At 39.3% G+C, this 19,135-nt stretch overlaps 1 protein-coding gene across 2 annotated transcripts in view; it reads right to left on the minus strand.

Moving 5' to 3' along the window:
• Positions 1 to 19,135, minus strand: part of adamts17 (ADAM metallopeptidase with thrombospondin type 1 motif, 17) — a 123,332-nt gene that overhangs the window by 65,770 nt on the left and 38,427 nt on the right. For both annotated transcript variants that reach the window (XM_079866515.1, XM_079866514.1), the window contains exon 8: positions 4,377 to 4,482. In XM_079866515.1, coding sequence (XP_079722641.1) covers positions 4,377 to 4,482 — 106 coding nt within the window. The remainder of the gene's footprint in view (positions 1 to 4,376; positions 4,483 to 19,135) is intronic.

Below are 19,135 nucleotides of genomic sequence, written 5' to 3' on the forward strand. Positions count from 1 at the left end.
CAGGAAATAATAAAGAGAGCAGTGTGGATTTCCAGGCTGCGTCTCGGCTCCCGCTAAAGACCAAAGCAATAAAAGTCAAAAGACACACACAGAACACAATAGAAATCAAGGAGTAGCCGTGGAGAACTAGATGAACAAGGAGAAGAATGTGAATGCTACAGTGGTTTCATCGCCACTTTATGTCAAGCTTTAACATAGATGAGCGCCTTTTAATGTCAATGGGGTGATTTGGTCAGTAAGTGGACTGAGATGAGAATCTCACACAATCGTGTGAGGTTTATAAGGGAGCCAAATGTCTGTTGTGTTAAATTTGTTTAAGGGAGAAAAAAACATGATTAGCCTTATTAAAACAGGACTTTTCGCTGCCAAGCTAATAACGGTCAAGTGCTTTCACAAGCCAAATACCCTATGAAGCGTTCACAGGACTTAAAAGACTTGGAAGGGAAGCCATCATGCATGACCAATGTTTGGCTTAGTGCTTAAAGATATGGGCTGGTATTATGCAGTTGCTAGGTGGTTTCTTACCGCCCCAAATCAAAAATCGTAAGTCATATAGCTTAGAGAAGTCACTGTTCCTCAAAAAGCCAAACATGAGGAATCATTAATGACCATAAATTGGACAAGTTACTGGACAAATGCCCTTAGTGTTAGTGGTTTGTTCAAATCCCTAAACTAAGCAAATGTAATAGCAAATGACACCAATTAGCAAACAAACCTATTCTGTTTTTCTCAGGTTAGAAACTGCACCAAACTTCTTCCACTGTGCCAAAAGTAGCCAGGATTCTATTGCATAAATTTATATGAACATAAATTAGCATAAACTATTGAATATTGCATAAAAATGCTGAATGGAAACACTAACATTTTTAAAATGGGAATGAAAAAGCATAAGCTTGCATTGGTCCTGCCTAATCATTTTATTTGGTAAGAAGACATGCACATAAGCTACAATGGAAACATATACTTTATACATAACAACTTTTGAGTTAAGCAATATTAATTTTTTTCACAACACTTATTTTTCAACTTTGATGGTAACATAATACACTGTAAAAAAAAAATTACATCCCCAAGTCAAAAATTTCTAGTGACTGATCACATCTAAATTTTTCAATTAGTCTGACGTATTATTTCTCATTGAGCCAATGTTAACAGACTATTGCAACAAGAATTGCACTTGGGCCAATTTAAAAATTTAGATGTGACCAGTCACTAGAAAATGAGGTTAGAAATTTTTTACAGTGTACTGTTCAAAAGTTTGGGGTCAGTAATATATATTAGTTTTTATATACATTTGTTCAGTAAGGATTCATTAATTGGACAGTAAAGACATTTATAATGTTTCAAAAGATTTTTATTTCAACATTGATAATATTAAGAAATGTTTCTTGAGCAGCAAATCAGCATATTAGAATGATTTCTGAAGGATCGTGCACTGAAGACTAGAGTAATGATGCTGAAAATTCAGCTTTGCATCAAAGGAATAAATTACATTTTAAAATATATTCAGATAGTATAGTTATTTTACATTTATTTAAAAAAAAAATATATATATTTTTTTTTATTAAATTAATGCAGCCTTGGTGAGCATAAGAGACTTCTTTCAAAAAATCTTACCATTCCCAAACTTTTAAACGGTAGTGTAGTCTCATTCACACTGTGTAATTTGCCAGTCTCACCTACTGTACAAGCACCAATTACTCTATCCACTCATTAAACAGACAATCATTATGCAGAAAGGTTCTTTGACTAATAATCATATAAGCAGTGATGGCACTAATGAGGCATTGTGGGTGGACTGAAATACTGTATGATGCATTCTGACAATACAGAGGATGTTCTCATTTCAGTCGATACATGCGGCAATCCCCACATTTGTGTTACACCAATGTTCCTAGAGCACCATAATCATGCTCCTTCGGCTGTTATTATTGGAAAATGATCAGCATCTACACTTGATAAAGTGTAACGAATGGAGCAGTGCTAAAACAAGACTCCAGACACTCATCAAGCTTTGTTACGCCCACACACCAAATCAAAAGGTCTTGAGTAGATCACGCCAGGTGCACTTATGATGAAATATGAGAAACTCTGCTTAGTAGTCTGATAAATCTCAATCCATCAGAAAGTGTGACGCTGTAGCATGTGTTTATTAGAGCTAGTAAATGCCATGCTTTCAGAAATATTCAATACCGCAGTAGTGTTAGCGACAGTAGTGTTAGCGAATGATAATGAAATTATCATTTTGATGCGTCTTTATTGTAAAGAACTAAGCATACATATAAACCCATAATATACTTGCTTTAATAGTGTTTTTACAGACTCGAGACAATGAAACCCCTTGTGTGCGTGTGATGACTAGCGACGCGGCCCTGGTATCGGCACCAGCCGGGCGTGATCGGTGCCAACTCATTACTGTCGGGCATTAAACCTGACTTTGGCCTGTGCCGTCCTGCTGCACGCTATAGTGGAGCAGGTATGGTGATAACTCCTCTGAAGACTGGCACTGCCACAAAGACGGCGCTTACGCTAATGTAGCTTGGCCGTTTTTCCAGACAAATTTTGTTGTTGGCTGCCCATCATTGTTCTATCAAAGAGGGCTTTATGCTAGCAAGGGGATGAAGGGCTGCTATTGTGAGAAGTGAGTAACACATAGTCGTGGCATTCGGTTCAATCCAGTAATTCATGTGAATGATGTGTGAACATGAAATGTTTTATAGCATGTTCTCTTTCAGGAATTTCACTAGATTTTCCAAATCACTCGGTGAGGATGAAAGTGTTTTTTTCTTAATCACTCACTGTTGTTAAAAAGAGCAGAGCAGAGCATTTACAACAAAACAACAGAGAGCATCACATGCTCATGTATAATTTAGATTACAAACCAGATATTTACATCTCTGAAGAGAAGTCTGATCATGGATGAAGATCTGGTCAGGTGCCTCTACTTTTGGTGGGAATAGCCGAGATTGCATTAATCTACTGTACTTATTGGACCAAAAAGGCGAAAGTCATCAGCCTTTAAATAGATGCTGAATTGATAAGATGTGAAAAAAATCCCTGGTACGTGCGAACAAAAATGGAAAATTAAATGTATAGTTCACACAAAAATGAAGATTCTGTCAGAATTTACTCACTCTCATGTCTTTCCAAATCTGTATGACTCTCTTTTTTCCGTGTAACTCAAAAGGAAATGTTCATGCTGCTCTTTTCCATGAAATAAAAGAAAACAGTGACCAGTGGTTCTCAAGTCTCTGGTACAAAAACTTAATTTCGTTCTTTTCCTCACACAAAGCTATAATAGGGGTTGGAATATGGCATATTGGAATATGACTACTTTTATGGTGCTTTTTATTTACTTATTTACTTTGCTTCACCACCCCTAGTTACAATATGCTTTTATTGTATGGAAATGAACTGGGTGAATACAGAAGACTGCAAGTCATACAGGTTTGGAAGGACATGAGGCTGTGTAAATGATGATTGAATTTTCGTTTTTGGCAGAATTATCTCTTTATTATCTTCTATTAGTTTGGGGTCGTTAATTGTTTTTGAAAGAAGTTTCTTATGCTCACCAAGGCTGCATTTGTTTGATTAGAAATACAGTGAAAACAGTAATATTGTGAAATATTATTACAATTTAAAATAACTGTTTTCTTTTTGAATATATTTTAAAATGTAATTTATTCCTGTGATGCAAAGCTGCATTTTCAACATCATACTCCAGTCTTTAGAGTCAAAGGATCCTTCTGAAATTATTCTAATATGCTGATTTGCTGCTCAAGATACTTTTCTTACTTACAATTTTGAAAACAGATGCTTAATATTTTTGTGTTGATACAGGATTCAAAAGAACAGCATTTATTTGAAATAGAAATCTTTTGAAATATTGCGGATCAAAAGTATTAAATATTGACCCAAAACTTTTGAACGGTAGTGTATGTACAATTGTAGTATCATCTTTATACTTCATGACTCTTCATAATGATGAATCTCTATGAGAATGCTTATTATCACCCAAACTATAAAATATGGCTTAATGGGGTAACATTTCACAAGACAAGATTTTCTGATTATTTCTGATGTGTTTGCCAAACAGATTTTTTAAACTATATTGGATAAATCATTTTCATTAAAACAAAGAACCCCAAACACAAATAATGTTACATGAAGTCCATCTTCACTGTACATGAGGGTTAGACAAGTATCATGCTCAGATATTTGAAGTACTACAGTGCTTCTCAAAAAACAGTTCTCAGATGTATATTTCATTGCATGAAAACAGAGGTGGTGATGGAGCAAAAATGTGATGCACCAGAACTCATTTTAAGACAATAACAGAGGCTTCTAAATCAGTTTTCTACACCATTTAGACTCACTTGTGGCCAAGCTCATGAGCGATGGTGAAGGCCAGGTTGAGTCCGTTGTCCTCCGCCAGCACACACTTCCTCTTGGAGCTACAGGTGCCACCTAGATAAGCGATTCCTGAGGAAAGAGCAAAGTACAGAGTGAGAAGATAATGGACAGAAAAGAAGCACAACTGAACCACAAATCTGATACTTTACTGCTTGAAGGGTCATTCAGAGACTGGAGGACATTCAAAATATATCAGAACACACCTAGCAACAGCATAGCAACCTGGCAACCACCCACAACGCTCTTAACTTGAATGTCTTTAGAAAATGTAAAAATCTAGCCACTTAATTTTGGTACAAACTGATACCAAACACATGCCCTATGCATCAAATATGTGACATCATAACCTACGTCACATCACAGACTATCACGTGTTTCTGTGAAAGCACCTGGTTTGTGTCTGACACTGGACGAAACCCAGACAACCTCACTTAGCCTCTGACCGCCATAAGTGAAATCAATAACTAGAGAATGAAATTCAGCCCAGATGCTTGTGTTAAAAAAAAAAAAAAATACAATACAAAACTGTGTTTAGGATGACAAGAGAGCAGTTTGGTCCTGCAGAGGGACTATATGGAATACACTGTAACCCGACAGGAAAAGAGAATGTTTGATTGCATGATGATATATCACATTTTTCAGATTGTGTGGTTTTTGCGTAGATTAGAACTGCATTATACTGTTAAAGAAAACTTTATGAAGAATATATAAAAATATGGAACATTCATCAGGCTTCTTCAACTGGTCATATCCACACACACAAAAAACAGCAAATATTAGTCTAGCTACTCTTTCTTACATTTTTTGTTCACTTTGTCTACTCAAAAGAAAAATCAAACCAGTATTCATTGAGATTCACATCTGCACTATACATATGCATCGTACAGATGTTTTTGGCAATTTAAAGCTGCACCAGAAACAATAGCATTCAATTACTAACTAAAAATATACTACTGAACTGTTTCTCTCTTCAAATCCTCACTTACCACTCTCTCCTGACTAGTTTTCAGGGGCTGTGGGAATGTTTCTTATTTTATCTTATCTTATAGCATCTTATTTTATTCTGTGAAAATAACAGAAAGCATTTTGAAATAGTACATTACGACAAAGTTCATGCCTGGTTGTGAGCACAAGCCTTAAAATGTTGTCTACATAGGAGCTCGCAAGTCGATTATTACTTTAATTAATGTGAAAAACGAAGCATGGAATACATACTAACACACTCTTCACTGACTTGTGTGCAAAACAGCTGTTTACTATCAATACAGAATAAAAATACTGAACAACAACAGCATGACTTAAAAGGCCCACAAGAAAAAGACAATGATAAACAAGCACTTTAACACATCTTATTAAACAAAAACAGACTAGAAATTATTTCTTCAGATGGTCTTACATGTTTCACACTGTGGTTCAATAAATATTGTTCTAAGGCAACAGGACAGAAACTCGCCTGGCAGCACTAAAATATCTTCTATGCTGGTGAAAGCAACTAAAAAATAAAGGGAAATTTGGATGTTCCACTGTAGATCATAAATCAGCGTTTCTTTGTTATTTGGTCACAATGTTTGATGACTGATGCTGGAAATAATTGCCATGTAAAAACAAATTAACTGTGCTTCATCATTCTTCAATAAAACATATCATACCGAATCCATGTATGGAGACTGAAACCCTAATTCAATCATCAAACGCAAAAACTGTAATATCATATTAGCAATATAGATGACTTGATGATTTGCTTGTGTCAGGATGATTTTTTTCATCTGTACACATGGAGCTGAGGTTTAAAACACATGTTGGAAAATAACGGGCTGTGCCATTTTTTACACTGGCTGGAATTGTATGATGGGAAAATTATTTTCTTTGAATGCCATATAAAAATAACAGCAGGTTGATTGGAAAACAGATGTTGTCCCAAATTCCTTCACTTCTCTTCTAATGCTCTATTTCTTTTCTTCTTCTTCTTTACAGCCATGCATACTAAGACAAGAGCTGCAATTATATCTGCTACATCTGTCACTGACTGATTTACAGTTTAAGGGTCAGATGAGTTCAAGTTTCTGTAAGCAAGTCTCTGCAATAGTTCTGTGCAGTTATTTTTATAGCTTGCTCTGAGTTGATGGAATGTAATCTATAATGTGTAATGACTGTCTGGATGTGTGAACTACAGATGACAGACAGGTAGGCTTAATAAGGTACAACTGCATTGCAAATGAATGGAAATGAGAGCTCGACAAATTATTTAAACCCCCTCCTTTTTATTTAATTAATTTTACTTGCTGAATTTGAAAACAGGATGAGAAATTTATGAATTTAAGGATAATTAAATAAGTAGTTAAAATGACTGAATTTCAAAAGAAATTCAAATCCACTGTAATTATTAACTACAGAAGCAAAGTTTGAGACAAAAGGACGATAGATACAACGATAGAATGACAGAACGATTGATTGATTAATTGATTGATTGATACAATAGATAGATAGATAGATAGATAGACTGACTCACTTTTGACAGCCACAACCTGAACCTGAAGCAGTGCAGATGCTATAGCACGCTTTCGCGTGCCAAAATGACAAATGCAGCTACGCTGTCTCGCAACCTTCCAACGCCCATGGTAAATGACCTTGGGCGCCATTTTAAGGCACACAACCGCCTAGTAAAAGGGGCTCTAGTCTGTGTGATAGTGTCTACCACAGGTAGTGGCAGACCTCTGAACTCCTCCAAGTCTCATCCAGGGACCATTCGTGGAGGTTCCAGAGGTTTGGGCGAAAGTGCCAGATTGTGCCATGCTCCGGAGAAGGTAGGTCCTTCTTCAGGGGAATTCGCTAGGGAGGGGCCAATTCCATTAGCATAAGCTCTGAGAACCAAGTCTGGTTGGGCCAGTAGGGTCTTGATCTTGCACACTGTCTGTGCAATGAGGCTCACTGGGGGAAATATGTACTTGCGCAGGTCCCGAGTCCAGCTGTGCGCTAGTGCGTCCATGCCAAGAGGGGCCTGGATCGGGGAATACCACAGAGTGCAATGGGAGGATTCTTCGGAGGCGAAAAGCTCCACCTGAGCCACGTCGAACCGACTCTAAATCAGCTGGACCACTTGGGGGTGGAGTCTCTATTCTCCTCAGAGCGTGACCTGTCCTGAAAGCATGTCGGCAGCGCGATTGAGGATGCCCAGAATGTGAGTTGCTCGCAGGGACCTTGACCATGTGAATCAACACGTGCTTGCCATGAACCAGCTGGCAAAATCGTTTCAGTGCAAATATCACAGCCAACAACTCTAGGCAGTTGATATGCCAGTGCAAACGGGGTCCTATCCAGTGCCCAAAAACTGCACGCCCATAGCATATGGCACCCCAGCCTGTGTTGGAGGCATCTGTTGTGACAACAACAACTGGTCTGACCAAGGAGTGTTCAGTGTGATGGCGGTGCCATGCACATCTCTGGATTTGCTAAAGCGGTTTCATATGCATCAACCCCAGGGTCGAGAACCATGAGTGTCTAGTGTTAGGGAATGACCCAGCAAAAGAGGAAACTTTTTCTGAGCATGAAAGAGCCGTCAGCCGTGTGGCATCTGGCAAAATAAGAGGAAAAATTAAACAAAAATTCTTCTCCCATCCTTCAGCGGGATTGAGGCCCGTCTCTTCAGAGGCGGGCAGGTTAGTGGGGTCTCCTTCATCCCTGGGTCGCCTATCTTATGGCCGCTTCGAAGCCTTAGGCGGGTTCTTAGCTGCCTGGTGATTGACGGGCGGGACCAACTTCCTACAAGAGGACCGTAGCATTCAAGCTGCTGACCCAGGCTCCTTAGTGGGTGGGCCCGGTGCAGCCTTTACAGTGGGCCACCCTCGGCAACGGGCAGGCAGGGGCTGAGGCCTCGGGGATCTGGTGGTCGACCTGCATCGAGGCAAGATGTCTGCTTCGTCTGCTTCTTTACTGCTGAGAACTGCTGTGCGAAGTCCTCAACAGTATCATCAAGTACACTTTCTCTACCTCCCACATCTCTGCAACTTTGAGCCATAGGTGGTGCTCCTGGTCCACAAGTGTGGACATCGTCTCACCCAGAGCCTGCGCTGTGACCTTCATGGCCAGGAGGGCGAAGTTGGTTGCTGAGTGCAGTTCGAGCATGAGCTCTGGATCACTACTACCTTTGTGAAGTTCTTTTAACGCTCTGGTCTGATAGACCTGCAGGATGGCCATTGCGTGCAGAGCAGAGACCAGCGGCACTGTAAGCCCTTACTGTAAGAGATGAGGAAAACTTACAGGCCCTGGTCGGGAGCTTCAGGCGACTCCTCAAGGTGACGCCATTCTGCAAGCACAGATGCACCACAATCACATGCTAAACTTGTGGGACCCCGAGTATCCCCGGGCTGACGCTCCGTCGAGGGTAGTGAGAGCAAATAAGCACGCAAGCTGTTTTCTGGAGGAAAACAGAGCCTTCCATGACTTTGTGAGATCATCATGCACTTCCAGGAAGAATGGAACTGGGGTGGGGTGATGCAGCGCATCGTATCGCACTCTAGCCTAGAAACCAACTATCCAGCCACAAGTGATTGAGACAGGGCAAAGGATTCCACTTCAGCCCAATGCTTATGACTGCCCGGGAAAGTAGAGCTACCAACTCTGTCACACTCAGCCTGAGTCGTCACACTCGAGGGTGGGAGACCAGGTGAATCTTCAGCCTTCGAAGACAACAGCTCACCCTCCGATGCTGCGATTGACAGCTTCTCATCCTTAGGAAACCGTGAATGAGATATTAAATTCACAAAGAGGTGAACAGCAGAGGAAGCGACCACAACCAGAAGGACAAGGATGGAAAGTCATCTTTTAAAGACTCGATCCGCCGTGCTGTCTTTTAGAGGAATTTGCTCTTTATTTAAGGAAATTGCCTCTTTTAGACACCTCTGATGCACCCAAGGGAACTTAACGCACTTAACTGTGCTCAAACGAGAGGGAGACCACTGAAGTGAGCTCTTTGAAAATCCAACGAGGTGAATAGACAGCCAGCAGTGCTTCTCTGCATACAAGATCTGGTTCTGAAGAACAAAGCTGAATGTGTAGATTATGTTGACCTTCTTCTATACCTGTATGTCCGGCAGAGTGGCCAGACATGCAAATTCTACACGCCAACTTAATTGACCTTTTGTGAACAGGTCAGAGGTGTTTGGGGCTCCCAAGAGTGACTCCTAGTGTCTCTCATTCGATACAACGTCAATGTGAGCAACAGAAATGGAAATGTTGGTATATTAACATTATATCAGTTAATTAAAAACTTTTTTTTTTTTTACTACAAATTCAAGTTAAATCTGTAAAACCTAAAATGTTGCTACCATAATTTTTTCCAGTAAATTTCTGGCAACCACAGCAGCTGTTTTTTTTTTACCGTAAATTTCCTGGATTTTTTTTATTTATTTTTTACAGTTGATTGAAAGAAAAACGAAACAGATTGACAGGGCGATGATATCACCAGCTGTATTTGACTCAGCGCTTGTTGGATCAAAAATGGCCACGGGCCCCATAGCTAAAGCGCCCAGCCAGACAGACTCAGAAAGACATGGCTAAATACACGGCGCCGGGAGATATTTTGCAGATTATTTATCTGGGGTTAATTTGCCGTTAGCACATGTAGAGTGGATTGCATTCACAAGTTGAGCCCTTTCGTGACGGGAGAAGAACAGCGAATCTACCAGCTCAGCAGCCTGGGCGGCCTGGCTGAACTGCGACAAATGCTTTGTTATTAGTTGTGAGGATCGCTCTCGGTCAGCTGCTTTAAACATTCCATTCAGGATCCTCTCTCCTCTGTCTTTTATCTCTCTCTCTCTCTTTATATATACAGTATATGCTGTATAAATATATAGAGAGAGGTTTGGGTGTCAACCCAAAGTCAAATTAATGAAATTTTCAACCTATTTTACTATTTATTTGTTTGTTTGTTTAATACTTTATTTCATACTATTTTACTGCTTTTTTATTACTTATTTTAAAATGTACAGGACACGTTATTATCTAGCAGCGAGAATCAATCAAAAAACATTTCAAAAGGTAAGTGAAAAAACATATTTTCTTAAATATCTCAATTGTTTCTCCTCCACAGTATTATATTAAATGAAATAATACACTCCATTATTAAACAGGCACATATTGATAAAACAAACAAATAAATTGTATATATAAAATAAATGATTTAATATGTGTACGAAAAACGCAGACACTTTTTGAATATTAAAAAAACAAAGATTGACTGTGAAATACAAATTTGCATGAGCAGAGAAAACTGTCTACATAGGATTTTCTTGAGTTTAATGACCTGATTCTATAATAAAGCTTCAGTTTTACAATCCCACACTGAACCATCACTCTCAACCCTCAAACGGCCCACAGAAAACATGAAACGGCATGTTGAACCTACTGTGCAGGAGGGCTTATAAAGCCATGGAGACGATCAACAGAACTGAAAGGCAGGATCGTTTCCATATTACCCAGAACACCATGCTTTACTATTCCTCACATAACCCACATTCCCATATATATGAAACAGAAGTACAGAACAGAGCAATGGAAACTTGCTGTTCACACCCTACACAGGCATGAAAATATGTCTATGGGCTTTTTAGGTTTACATTTCATCACAGTGTTTCTTGTGGCCATCAGCTTAATGTATGCTTTACGCTAGTGATAGACCATGATTTAAAGTTCAACTCATGGCCGTGGAGCTTCATTCATATGAGCTTCAAATATCAATAAACATAGCGAAGTGGGACAGCCGAAAAGGAAGTTGTTGATTATGACTAAACAACCTACTTCCGAATCACGACACGACGGAAATCCCAAATCCCTGAGGGATGTTTGTTTGTTTGTTTGTTTGTACTAGACAAGAGGTCAACCCTTAAAACTATGAGACCTCTACTCAGTAGACTTTTGAAACTTTGAGGGTTGTGAATTATTGAAATAACTATTGCTCAAAGCCTCATGTTTAGTTTTAAGGAGTCCTTTCTCTGTGTATATATTTGGGTCCTCCCACCATCATCCCCACCCTGGTCTCTCCCTCTGTTATTTTCCGTAGTTTCCTGCCCTTTGCCTGCTTTACGTCTTCCTCTAGAGCCCCGACCCATCCCACCTCAGTTGGACTGTTACGGTGCGAGGACGCATCTTCCAGGAGGGGAGACTAATGTAATGTGTAGTTCTGTTTTGGTTTAGTTTCATTGCGTTTTAGTTTGGTTTTCCCTGTTCCTGTTTGCCTGTGTTCCCAGGCATTGTTAATTGACCTAGTTTCCTAGTGTGTGCCAGTTTGTTCCCATAGTTACTAATTAGTTTCACCTGCGTTTCATGTAGCTCCCTTTGTTTTCCCTGTGTATATATGCCCTGAGTTTTCCTAAGTTCAGTCTTATGCTAGTTGTTTTGATGTATGCTCTCGCTTCTTGTCAAGTCACCTTTATTTATACAGCGCTTTTTACAATGCAGATTGTTTCAAAGCAGCTTTACAGTGATAACAGAAAAATAATGCAACAAAGTTTGTTTTGGCTGTAAAGCAGCTCTACAAGAAAATAGTGGCATTGTCCATCTTAAGTAAGTTCAGTGTTGATTAATTTCCGTTGTAAAAAAATCATTAGTCCTTAATTCAGTCATGTATCTATCTATACAGCAGCTCTGGAGAAAACAGTGATGTCATCGTCCAGCTCGGTTTAGTTAACATACAATGGTGTCAATGCAAGCAGATTAGTAATATTGTTGAATATTAAGTGTGTTAATTAAATGTATCTAGTTATTCGTTCCATGTCACATTCTTCATTCCTTGGATGATACATAGCAGCATGTAACAATTTTAAAGAACGCTTTATGCCAAAAAGGTTACATAAGGAGAAATGTCTTAGGGGCAGAATCCCGGACAGAGATTAAGACTAAAACGGCCCTTTAAACCAGATTAACAGAAATCTGCTTTCTCTGTCATGGCTTTAAATAGTCCTAGATTTAGTTTAGTCCAGAGTTTAATAAGATGATTTCCTGGAGGAAGACTAGAGTTACTCCAGGACTAAATTGAGGCTTAAATTAACCAGGAGGCAGGTTTAACTTTAGATTAACTTTGTGTTTCAAAGAAGACACATGCATTACTTGGATACACACACACACACACACACACACACACACACACACACACACACACACACACACATTATTAATATATAATTTAAACATTTAATTTTGTTTTAACACCATTGTATCGGGTTTCTAGTTCAAATGTGATTGGTTCATGTTAAACTGACTTGAGATGGTCACTCTTTGACTTCACTTGATGTTTTCATATTGAAATATGTTTCAATCTAGAAACCCAGTCATACAGGACATTCACTTCCCATCATGCTTTGCACAGGGCTGAATTGAAATAAAGTGATATTTTATTCAAACAAATTAGCAAGATGAGAAAACGGAGAGACTTGTTAATGTTTAATGTTCAATTATTATGTTGGTATTTAAAAGTTTCTGCTATGTTAGTATTTTTTGGGGTTGCCCATTTTATTGCAGTGTATATATATATATACACTGCTCAAAAAAATAAAGGGAACACTTTTTAATCAGAGAATAGCATCAAGTCAGTTAAACTCCTGGGATATTGATCTGGTCAGTTAAGTAACAGAGGGGGTTGGTAATCAGTTTCAGCTTCTTTAGTGTTAATGACATTAACAGCAGGTGCACTAGATGGGCAACAGTGAGACAACCCCCAAAACAGGAATGGTTTTACAGGTGGAGGCCACTGACATTTTTTCCCTACTCATCTTTTTGGACTGTTTTTCACCAGTTTTGCATTTGGCTAGGGTCAGTGTCACTACTGGTAGCATGAGGCGATACCTGGACCCTACAGAGGTTGCGCAGGCAGTCCAGCTCCTTCAGGATGGCTCATCAATACGTGCCATTGCCAGAAGGTTTGCTGTGTCTCCCAGCACAGTCTCAAGAGCATGGAGGAGATTCCAGGAAGACAGACAGCTACTCTAGGAGAGCTGGACAGGGCCGTAGAAGGTCCTTAACCCATCAGCAGGACCGGTATCTGCTCCTTTGTGCGAGGAGGAACATGATGAGCACTGCCAGAGCCCTACAAAATGACCTCCAGCAGGCCACTGGTGTGAATGTCTCTGACCAAATAATCAGAAACAGACTTCATGAGGGTGGCCTCTGGGCCCGACGTCCTCTAGTGGGCCCTGTGCTCACTGCCCAGCACCAGGGAGTTCGATTGGCATTTCCCATTGAACACCAGAATTGGCAGGTCCGCCACTGGTGCCCTGTGGTTTTCACAAATGAGAGCAGGTTCACCCTGAGCACGTGACAGACAGGAAAGGGTCTGGAGAAGCCGTGGAGAATGTTATGCTGCCTGTAACATCGTTCAGCATGACCGGTTTGATGGTGGGTCAGTGATGGTCTGGGGAGGCATATCCATGGAGGGACGCACAGACCTCTGCAGGCTAGACAATGGCACCCTGACTGCCATTAGGTATCGGGATGAAATCCTTGGATCCATTGTCAGACCCTATGCTGGTGCAGTGTGTCCTGGGTTCCTCCTGGTGCACAACAATGCCCGGCCTCATGTGGTGAGAGCATGCAGGCAGTTCCTGGAGGATGAAGGAATGATACCATTGAAGGGCCACCACGCTCACCTGACCTACATCCAATAGAACACCTCTGGGACATTGTGTTTCGGTCCATCTGACATCACCTGGTTGCACCTCAGACTGTCCAGGAGCTCAGTGATGCGCTGGTCCAGATCTGGGAGGAAATACCCCAGGACACCATCCGTCGTCTCATTAGGAGCATGCCCCGACGTTGTCAGGCATGCATACAAGCACGTGGGGGCCATACAAACTACTGAGTACCATTTTGAGTTGCTGCAATGAAATTTCAGCAAAATTGACCAGCCTGCTGCATCATTTTTTCACTTAGATTTCCGGGGTGTCTTTGAATTCAATCCTCTGTAGGTTGATCATTTTCATTTCCATCAAACGATGTGGCATCCTTTCGTTCATAACACATTATCCAGTCCATATTAGTATAGATATCCAGCATGATATTTTTCCCCATTGAGATCTGATGTGTTTTCAAAGTGTTCCTTTAATACTTTTGAGCAGTGTGTATATATATATATATATATATATATATTTTTTTTTTTTTTTTTTTTTTTTTTTTTGGTCATTCCATGTTTTATAGGCAACCTCTGTCATGCTAATTCAGATTAGCACAGTTGGTTTTAATTTAATCTCCATAGTCCAGGTGAAACTACTCTGTACTTAATCTGTGTTACAGTAAGCAATTTTTTAAGACACGGTTAACTATTCTAGATTAAGGCCTACTCCTGGCTTAATTTAAACACTGTCCAGGAAACCGCCCCATTAAGTATTGCATAATACGTTCATATTTAACAAAGCTATTTCTATTTTTTTCTAGTGATAAAGTATGTTTACAAGCTGTTTCATTCATAAAATTTAATTAAAATGTATTAATGAATTAAAACTAAATTATTTAAAACTAAATCAATAAAATGATCCCATGATGGAACTCCTAAAAGGTTCTATATATGAAGCACCCGACAGAACCCTTTAAGATTACATATAACCTTTTAATTCCTTTTCTTAACAGTATACAGATATGAATGATGCCCCAAATTATGCTGCTGCTTTCCTAAGGGATTAACTATTTTCATTTGATGGACTATTTTCATCTATTGTTTTAGAACACTGAATCACAAAGGATTTAATGTGGCTTTTTTCTAAACTAATCAACAACAAACTTTTCATGTCAAAATGGAAACAAACTTCTACAAATATTGCCACAACACTGATCATCAAAAGATTTATTCATACTACAGTAAATTATTTGATCGATTGGCTGTGGCAGTGATGATTTGAATATTTATGAATACTTATAATCTACAAACAATTGAGTCATTTTGTATGTTTTCACTTTGAAATGAAAAGAATAATTTTTCCTGTTCATCAGTGGCTAAAAGGCCAAATTAAGTCCACTGTGATTTAATTCTGTAACCTAACAAAACATTGCAAAACAAAGAGTCTGAGGGGGTGAATGCTTTTAAAGGCCAATTCACACTGCACCAACAGATGGCGACCAAGTTCTCAGATATTCAACGACCCTACAAATGCAAATTTAACATGTTCAATCTGTGACTACAAGCGCCAACCAATGCCAACAAGAGTAACACACTGATTTGACAAAACCCGACAAAGTGTCTGTTGCCGTTGTTTGCATCTGTCGGTGAAATGTGGATTGTCCTTAATAGACACTGTACAGGGTGGGATCCTTTGACATGGACCAGATCAACCTAGCAACCCTCTAGCAAAACCCAAGCAACAGTGTTACTTGCATTTGTACAGACAAGCAGGAACTAAGTTACATGATAGTCAGAATTTGTAATGAATGAATATGATGAATAGAAAGTTCAAAAGAACAGCATTTATTTGAAATAGGAACATTTAATCAGTGTAAAAGTCATCCTTGTAAAAAAATAATAATAATTTCCTTAATAAAAATATACTATTGTGCTATTTTAATTCTATTCTATTCTTAATTTTGTTTTGGAGGTCTCTTACAATAGGTTTTCCAAGGTCAAAAAACAAACACTTTCATTTACTCATAATAAACATTGCAGCTCTACTCTCACAGTGTCTGAAACGGTTCGATAAAGGATTTAATCTCTTAATTTAACCCTCCTTTCCAAGAGCCTACTCTGCTCTAATTGGTCAGATGGTCCAGTCTGTTGTGATTAGTCTACAGCAGGGGTGCCCAACCCTGCTCCTGCCGATCGACTGTCCTGCACAGTTCATCTCCAACCCTAATCAAACACACCTGCCTTTAATTTTCATGTGATCCTGAAGACCCTAATTGGTTGCTTCAGCTGTGTTTGATTAGGGTTGGAGATAAACTCTGCAGGACAGTCGATCGGCAGGAGCAGGGTTGGGCACCCCTGGTCTACAGCGTGTGTTGGAAATTAACATTCACCCATTACCATATCTGAATTTCAGCTCCAGATCTTCCTCAGAACTTGTATAGACAGTGATACGAAACGATAACAATGGGACCAGTTTTACTGTATCAATTCCAGCACGAGTCCTCATCCATTGGAAGTGCATGCAAAATGGATCTGCTTTCACAGCGCTAAAAAACAGCGTCTTCTCGACACGTCGACATTATGAACCAAACTCTTCCAGGCCTCCGCTTGAACTACAGTGTTTGAGGGTGGGTCAAAGTAGACCTTGTTCAGAATCATTTCTTTCTTTTAGGAGACAATAACTTTATTTATTGTGATTTTTGATCTTTAAAACTTGGCCGACATTTTACATTCACTAACAGCTATATTACACGGTAATGAAAGGCAATATTCGAAAAAGCATAATGGGGCACTTTAAAAGTGAACGTGACAGTTATTTAAAAAAAAATTGAAATAGTTTTGCTTGTTTTAGTTCTAATACCTGGAAATATCTGAATAAAGCAATGAGGGAATGTCCTCAGATTTTCTCTTAAGTTTACATTTATTTAACAGTCAAAACAAACGTGTCAATCTCCAATTTTCAAGTCAGATCCGGTTTCCCTCTTGACTCAAGTCTTGTGGGGCAGCCATAAAAGTTAAACCTCTCATATCAGATCTCACATGAGTTGTGGACCATTGCTCAGGGTGAAGAACTCAAAGAAACAGAGACTTCAAAAGCCAGGAAGTGAATCTGAGATGGGAGACATTAAGCCTGAGGTATGAGCTTATCCCTTCTCAATCAAATCGTATCTCAATGGGATCCTTGTACATCAGCTGAAAAGAGAGGAGCTCCATTTAAACTCAGACTTCTGCTGTGAATGATCTCCAAGACAAGGCGTCTCCACTCCTCCTACGTACCTGACTGAATGGGGAACTTCCTCTTGTTTAATTACAACCTTTAACTGAGTTCAAAGGGTGATTCCAGACGGTTAGACGTGGATTTAAATGGGACGGGAGGAAATACAACAATGATGATGCTACACAGTGTTTTCACTACATTATTCCTCATTTTTAGGCAAATATCTACTTTGCTGCAATCCCATAAGCACATTTAGCCCATTTACCCAAGTAAATAATTCTTCAAAATGGGGGGGGGGGGGGGGGGGGGGGGGGGGGGGGGGGGGGGATTAGCCGTTTTGTCATTATCAGTAGTTTTTATGTTTAAACAAATCACAGTTTGAAATGGATCATTTCCAGTATTGCATAATCCGGAGTGAAGGAGGTTTACCTTTTTTTTCCAAACCATATGTTTTTGGAAATTAAAATAAAATAAAAAACAGCAAAAACCAAGCAGCCTAAACAAAGTTAATTTGTGCTTACTTTTGATCTTGCTGATTCGACAAAAAAATGTGTGTATCTTTAACCATGACGTTGAAACGTGCAAAAAGCTTGGTGTAAAAAGGTTAATGTTAATGTAAAAAACTCATACTTGTTTTTAAGACTCAACACAATAGCTCCTCTTTATATTTCCAATATGTTGTTGGTCTACACACCAGAGACCCCTGAGATCGGAGAATCAAAATCTCCTCTGTTTTGCCAGGACCCTTATATAAACATAAGGGTGACAGATTTCTCCAGAGTGGGTCCCAAACTCTGGAAAGTTCTCCCTCTCTCTGTCAAATCCATTGCCTATTTTTAAAATCAAGTTAAAAAAACAACTTTTTAATACTATTTGGGAACTCTCACGAAAGTGTTTAAATTGCTACTATGTCTTAGTGTTGTTTCATTGTTTTAGATTGTGACTTTGGGCAACACATGTATTAAATGGTGCAAATTAAATTAAATTAAATTAAATTAAATTAAATTAAATTAAATTAAATTAAATGCGGCTCTCGTTTTAATATTTTAAAATGCAAATGTACCACATTGTAATATCGCAAACACAGTTTTAAAGGTAGGGTAGGTGATTTGCTCCAAAAACATTGTAATTTTAACACTGTATTTTTGAAGAGATGGAAACCTGTGATGTTATGACCAGTTTGTGACTCGAATTTATGCGATTCATTGGCAACACTATTAACGCTGGAATGAATCTGCAGCAGTCAGGTAATTGTTTATGTTCATTATTATTGTAATGTTATGTGCTTTGAGACAAGAGGTAGTTTAACGTTGTCTCTTGCGATGCTTTTGTTTGCTCCCTGCTGTGTGCGTTCATGTGTTCTGAAGGAGGCGTGGATTTGGAGACGCTCTGAAGGGAGCGTGGGATCCTATGCTTTCAAAGAGAGCTTGGAATTGCTCGCCTCTCTGTAAACTGCCTACCCTAACTTTAAACTATTTCCTAAGATGAAAAAGTCTGTTTTCTTAAGTTAACACTGCTGGTGGGGCACAAAGTGGGTTTAAGTTGATATTTGTGAGGTCATTGCTTTTATTACTGGGTCTTTGTGCGACTATCCAGTGCCGTTATGCCAAATGCTCACATTTGACAGATACTCAACAGACTTTACTTGGTTACTTTAACCCTACTACCAATCAACTAAAGACCATATACAGTCAAATAACTGGAGAGTTGCATCATGCAAGTGTTAAATCAGAAACGAAGACGTGGAACAGAAATAGAAAAGTCTGCTTATCTTACGCGTCTTGACATAGAGGCCCTTGCTTGGCTGCCGCCTCAGACTGCAAGTTTTTCACGGTTGATGTCAATGTTCCCCTGAAGGAACTGGGCCACCCATACAGAAAGACATCCGCTCAAACTCATCATTC

This window comes from Squalius cephalus, assembly GCF_949319135.1.
Source record: "Squalius cephalus genome assembly, chromosome: 3".
Classification (NCBI taxonomy): domain Eukaryota; kingdom Metazoa; phylum Chordata; class Actinopteri; order Cypriniformes; family Leuciscidae; genus Squalius; species Squalius cephalus.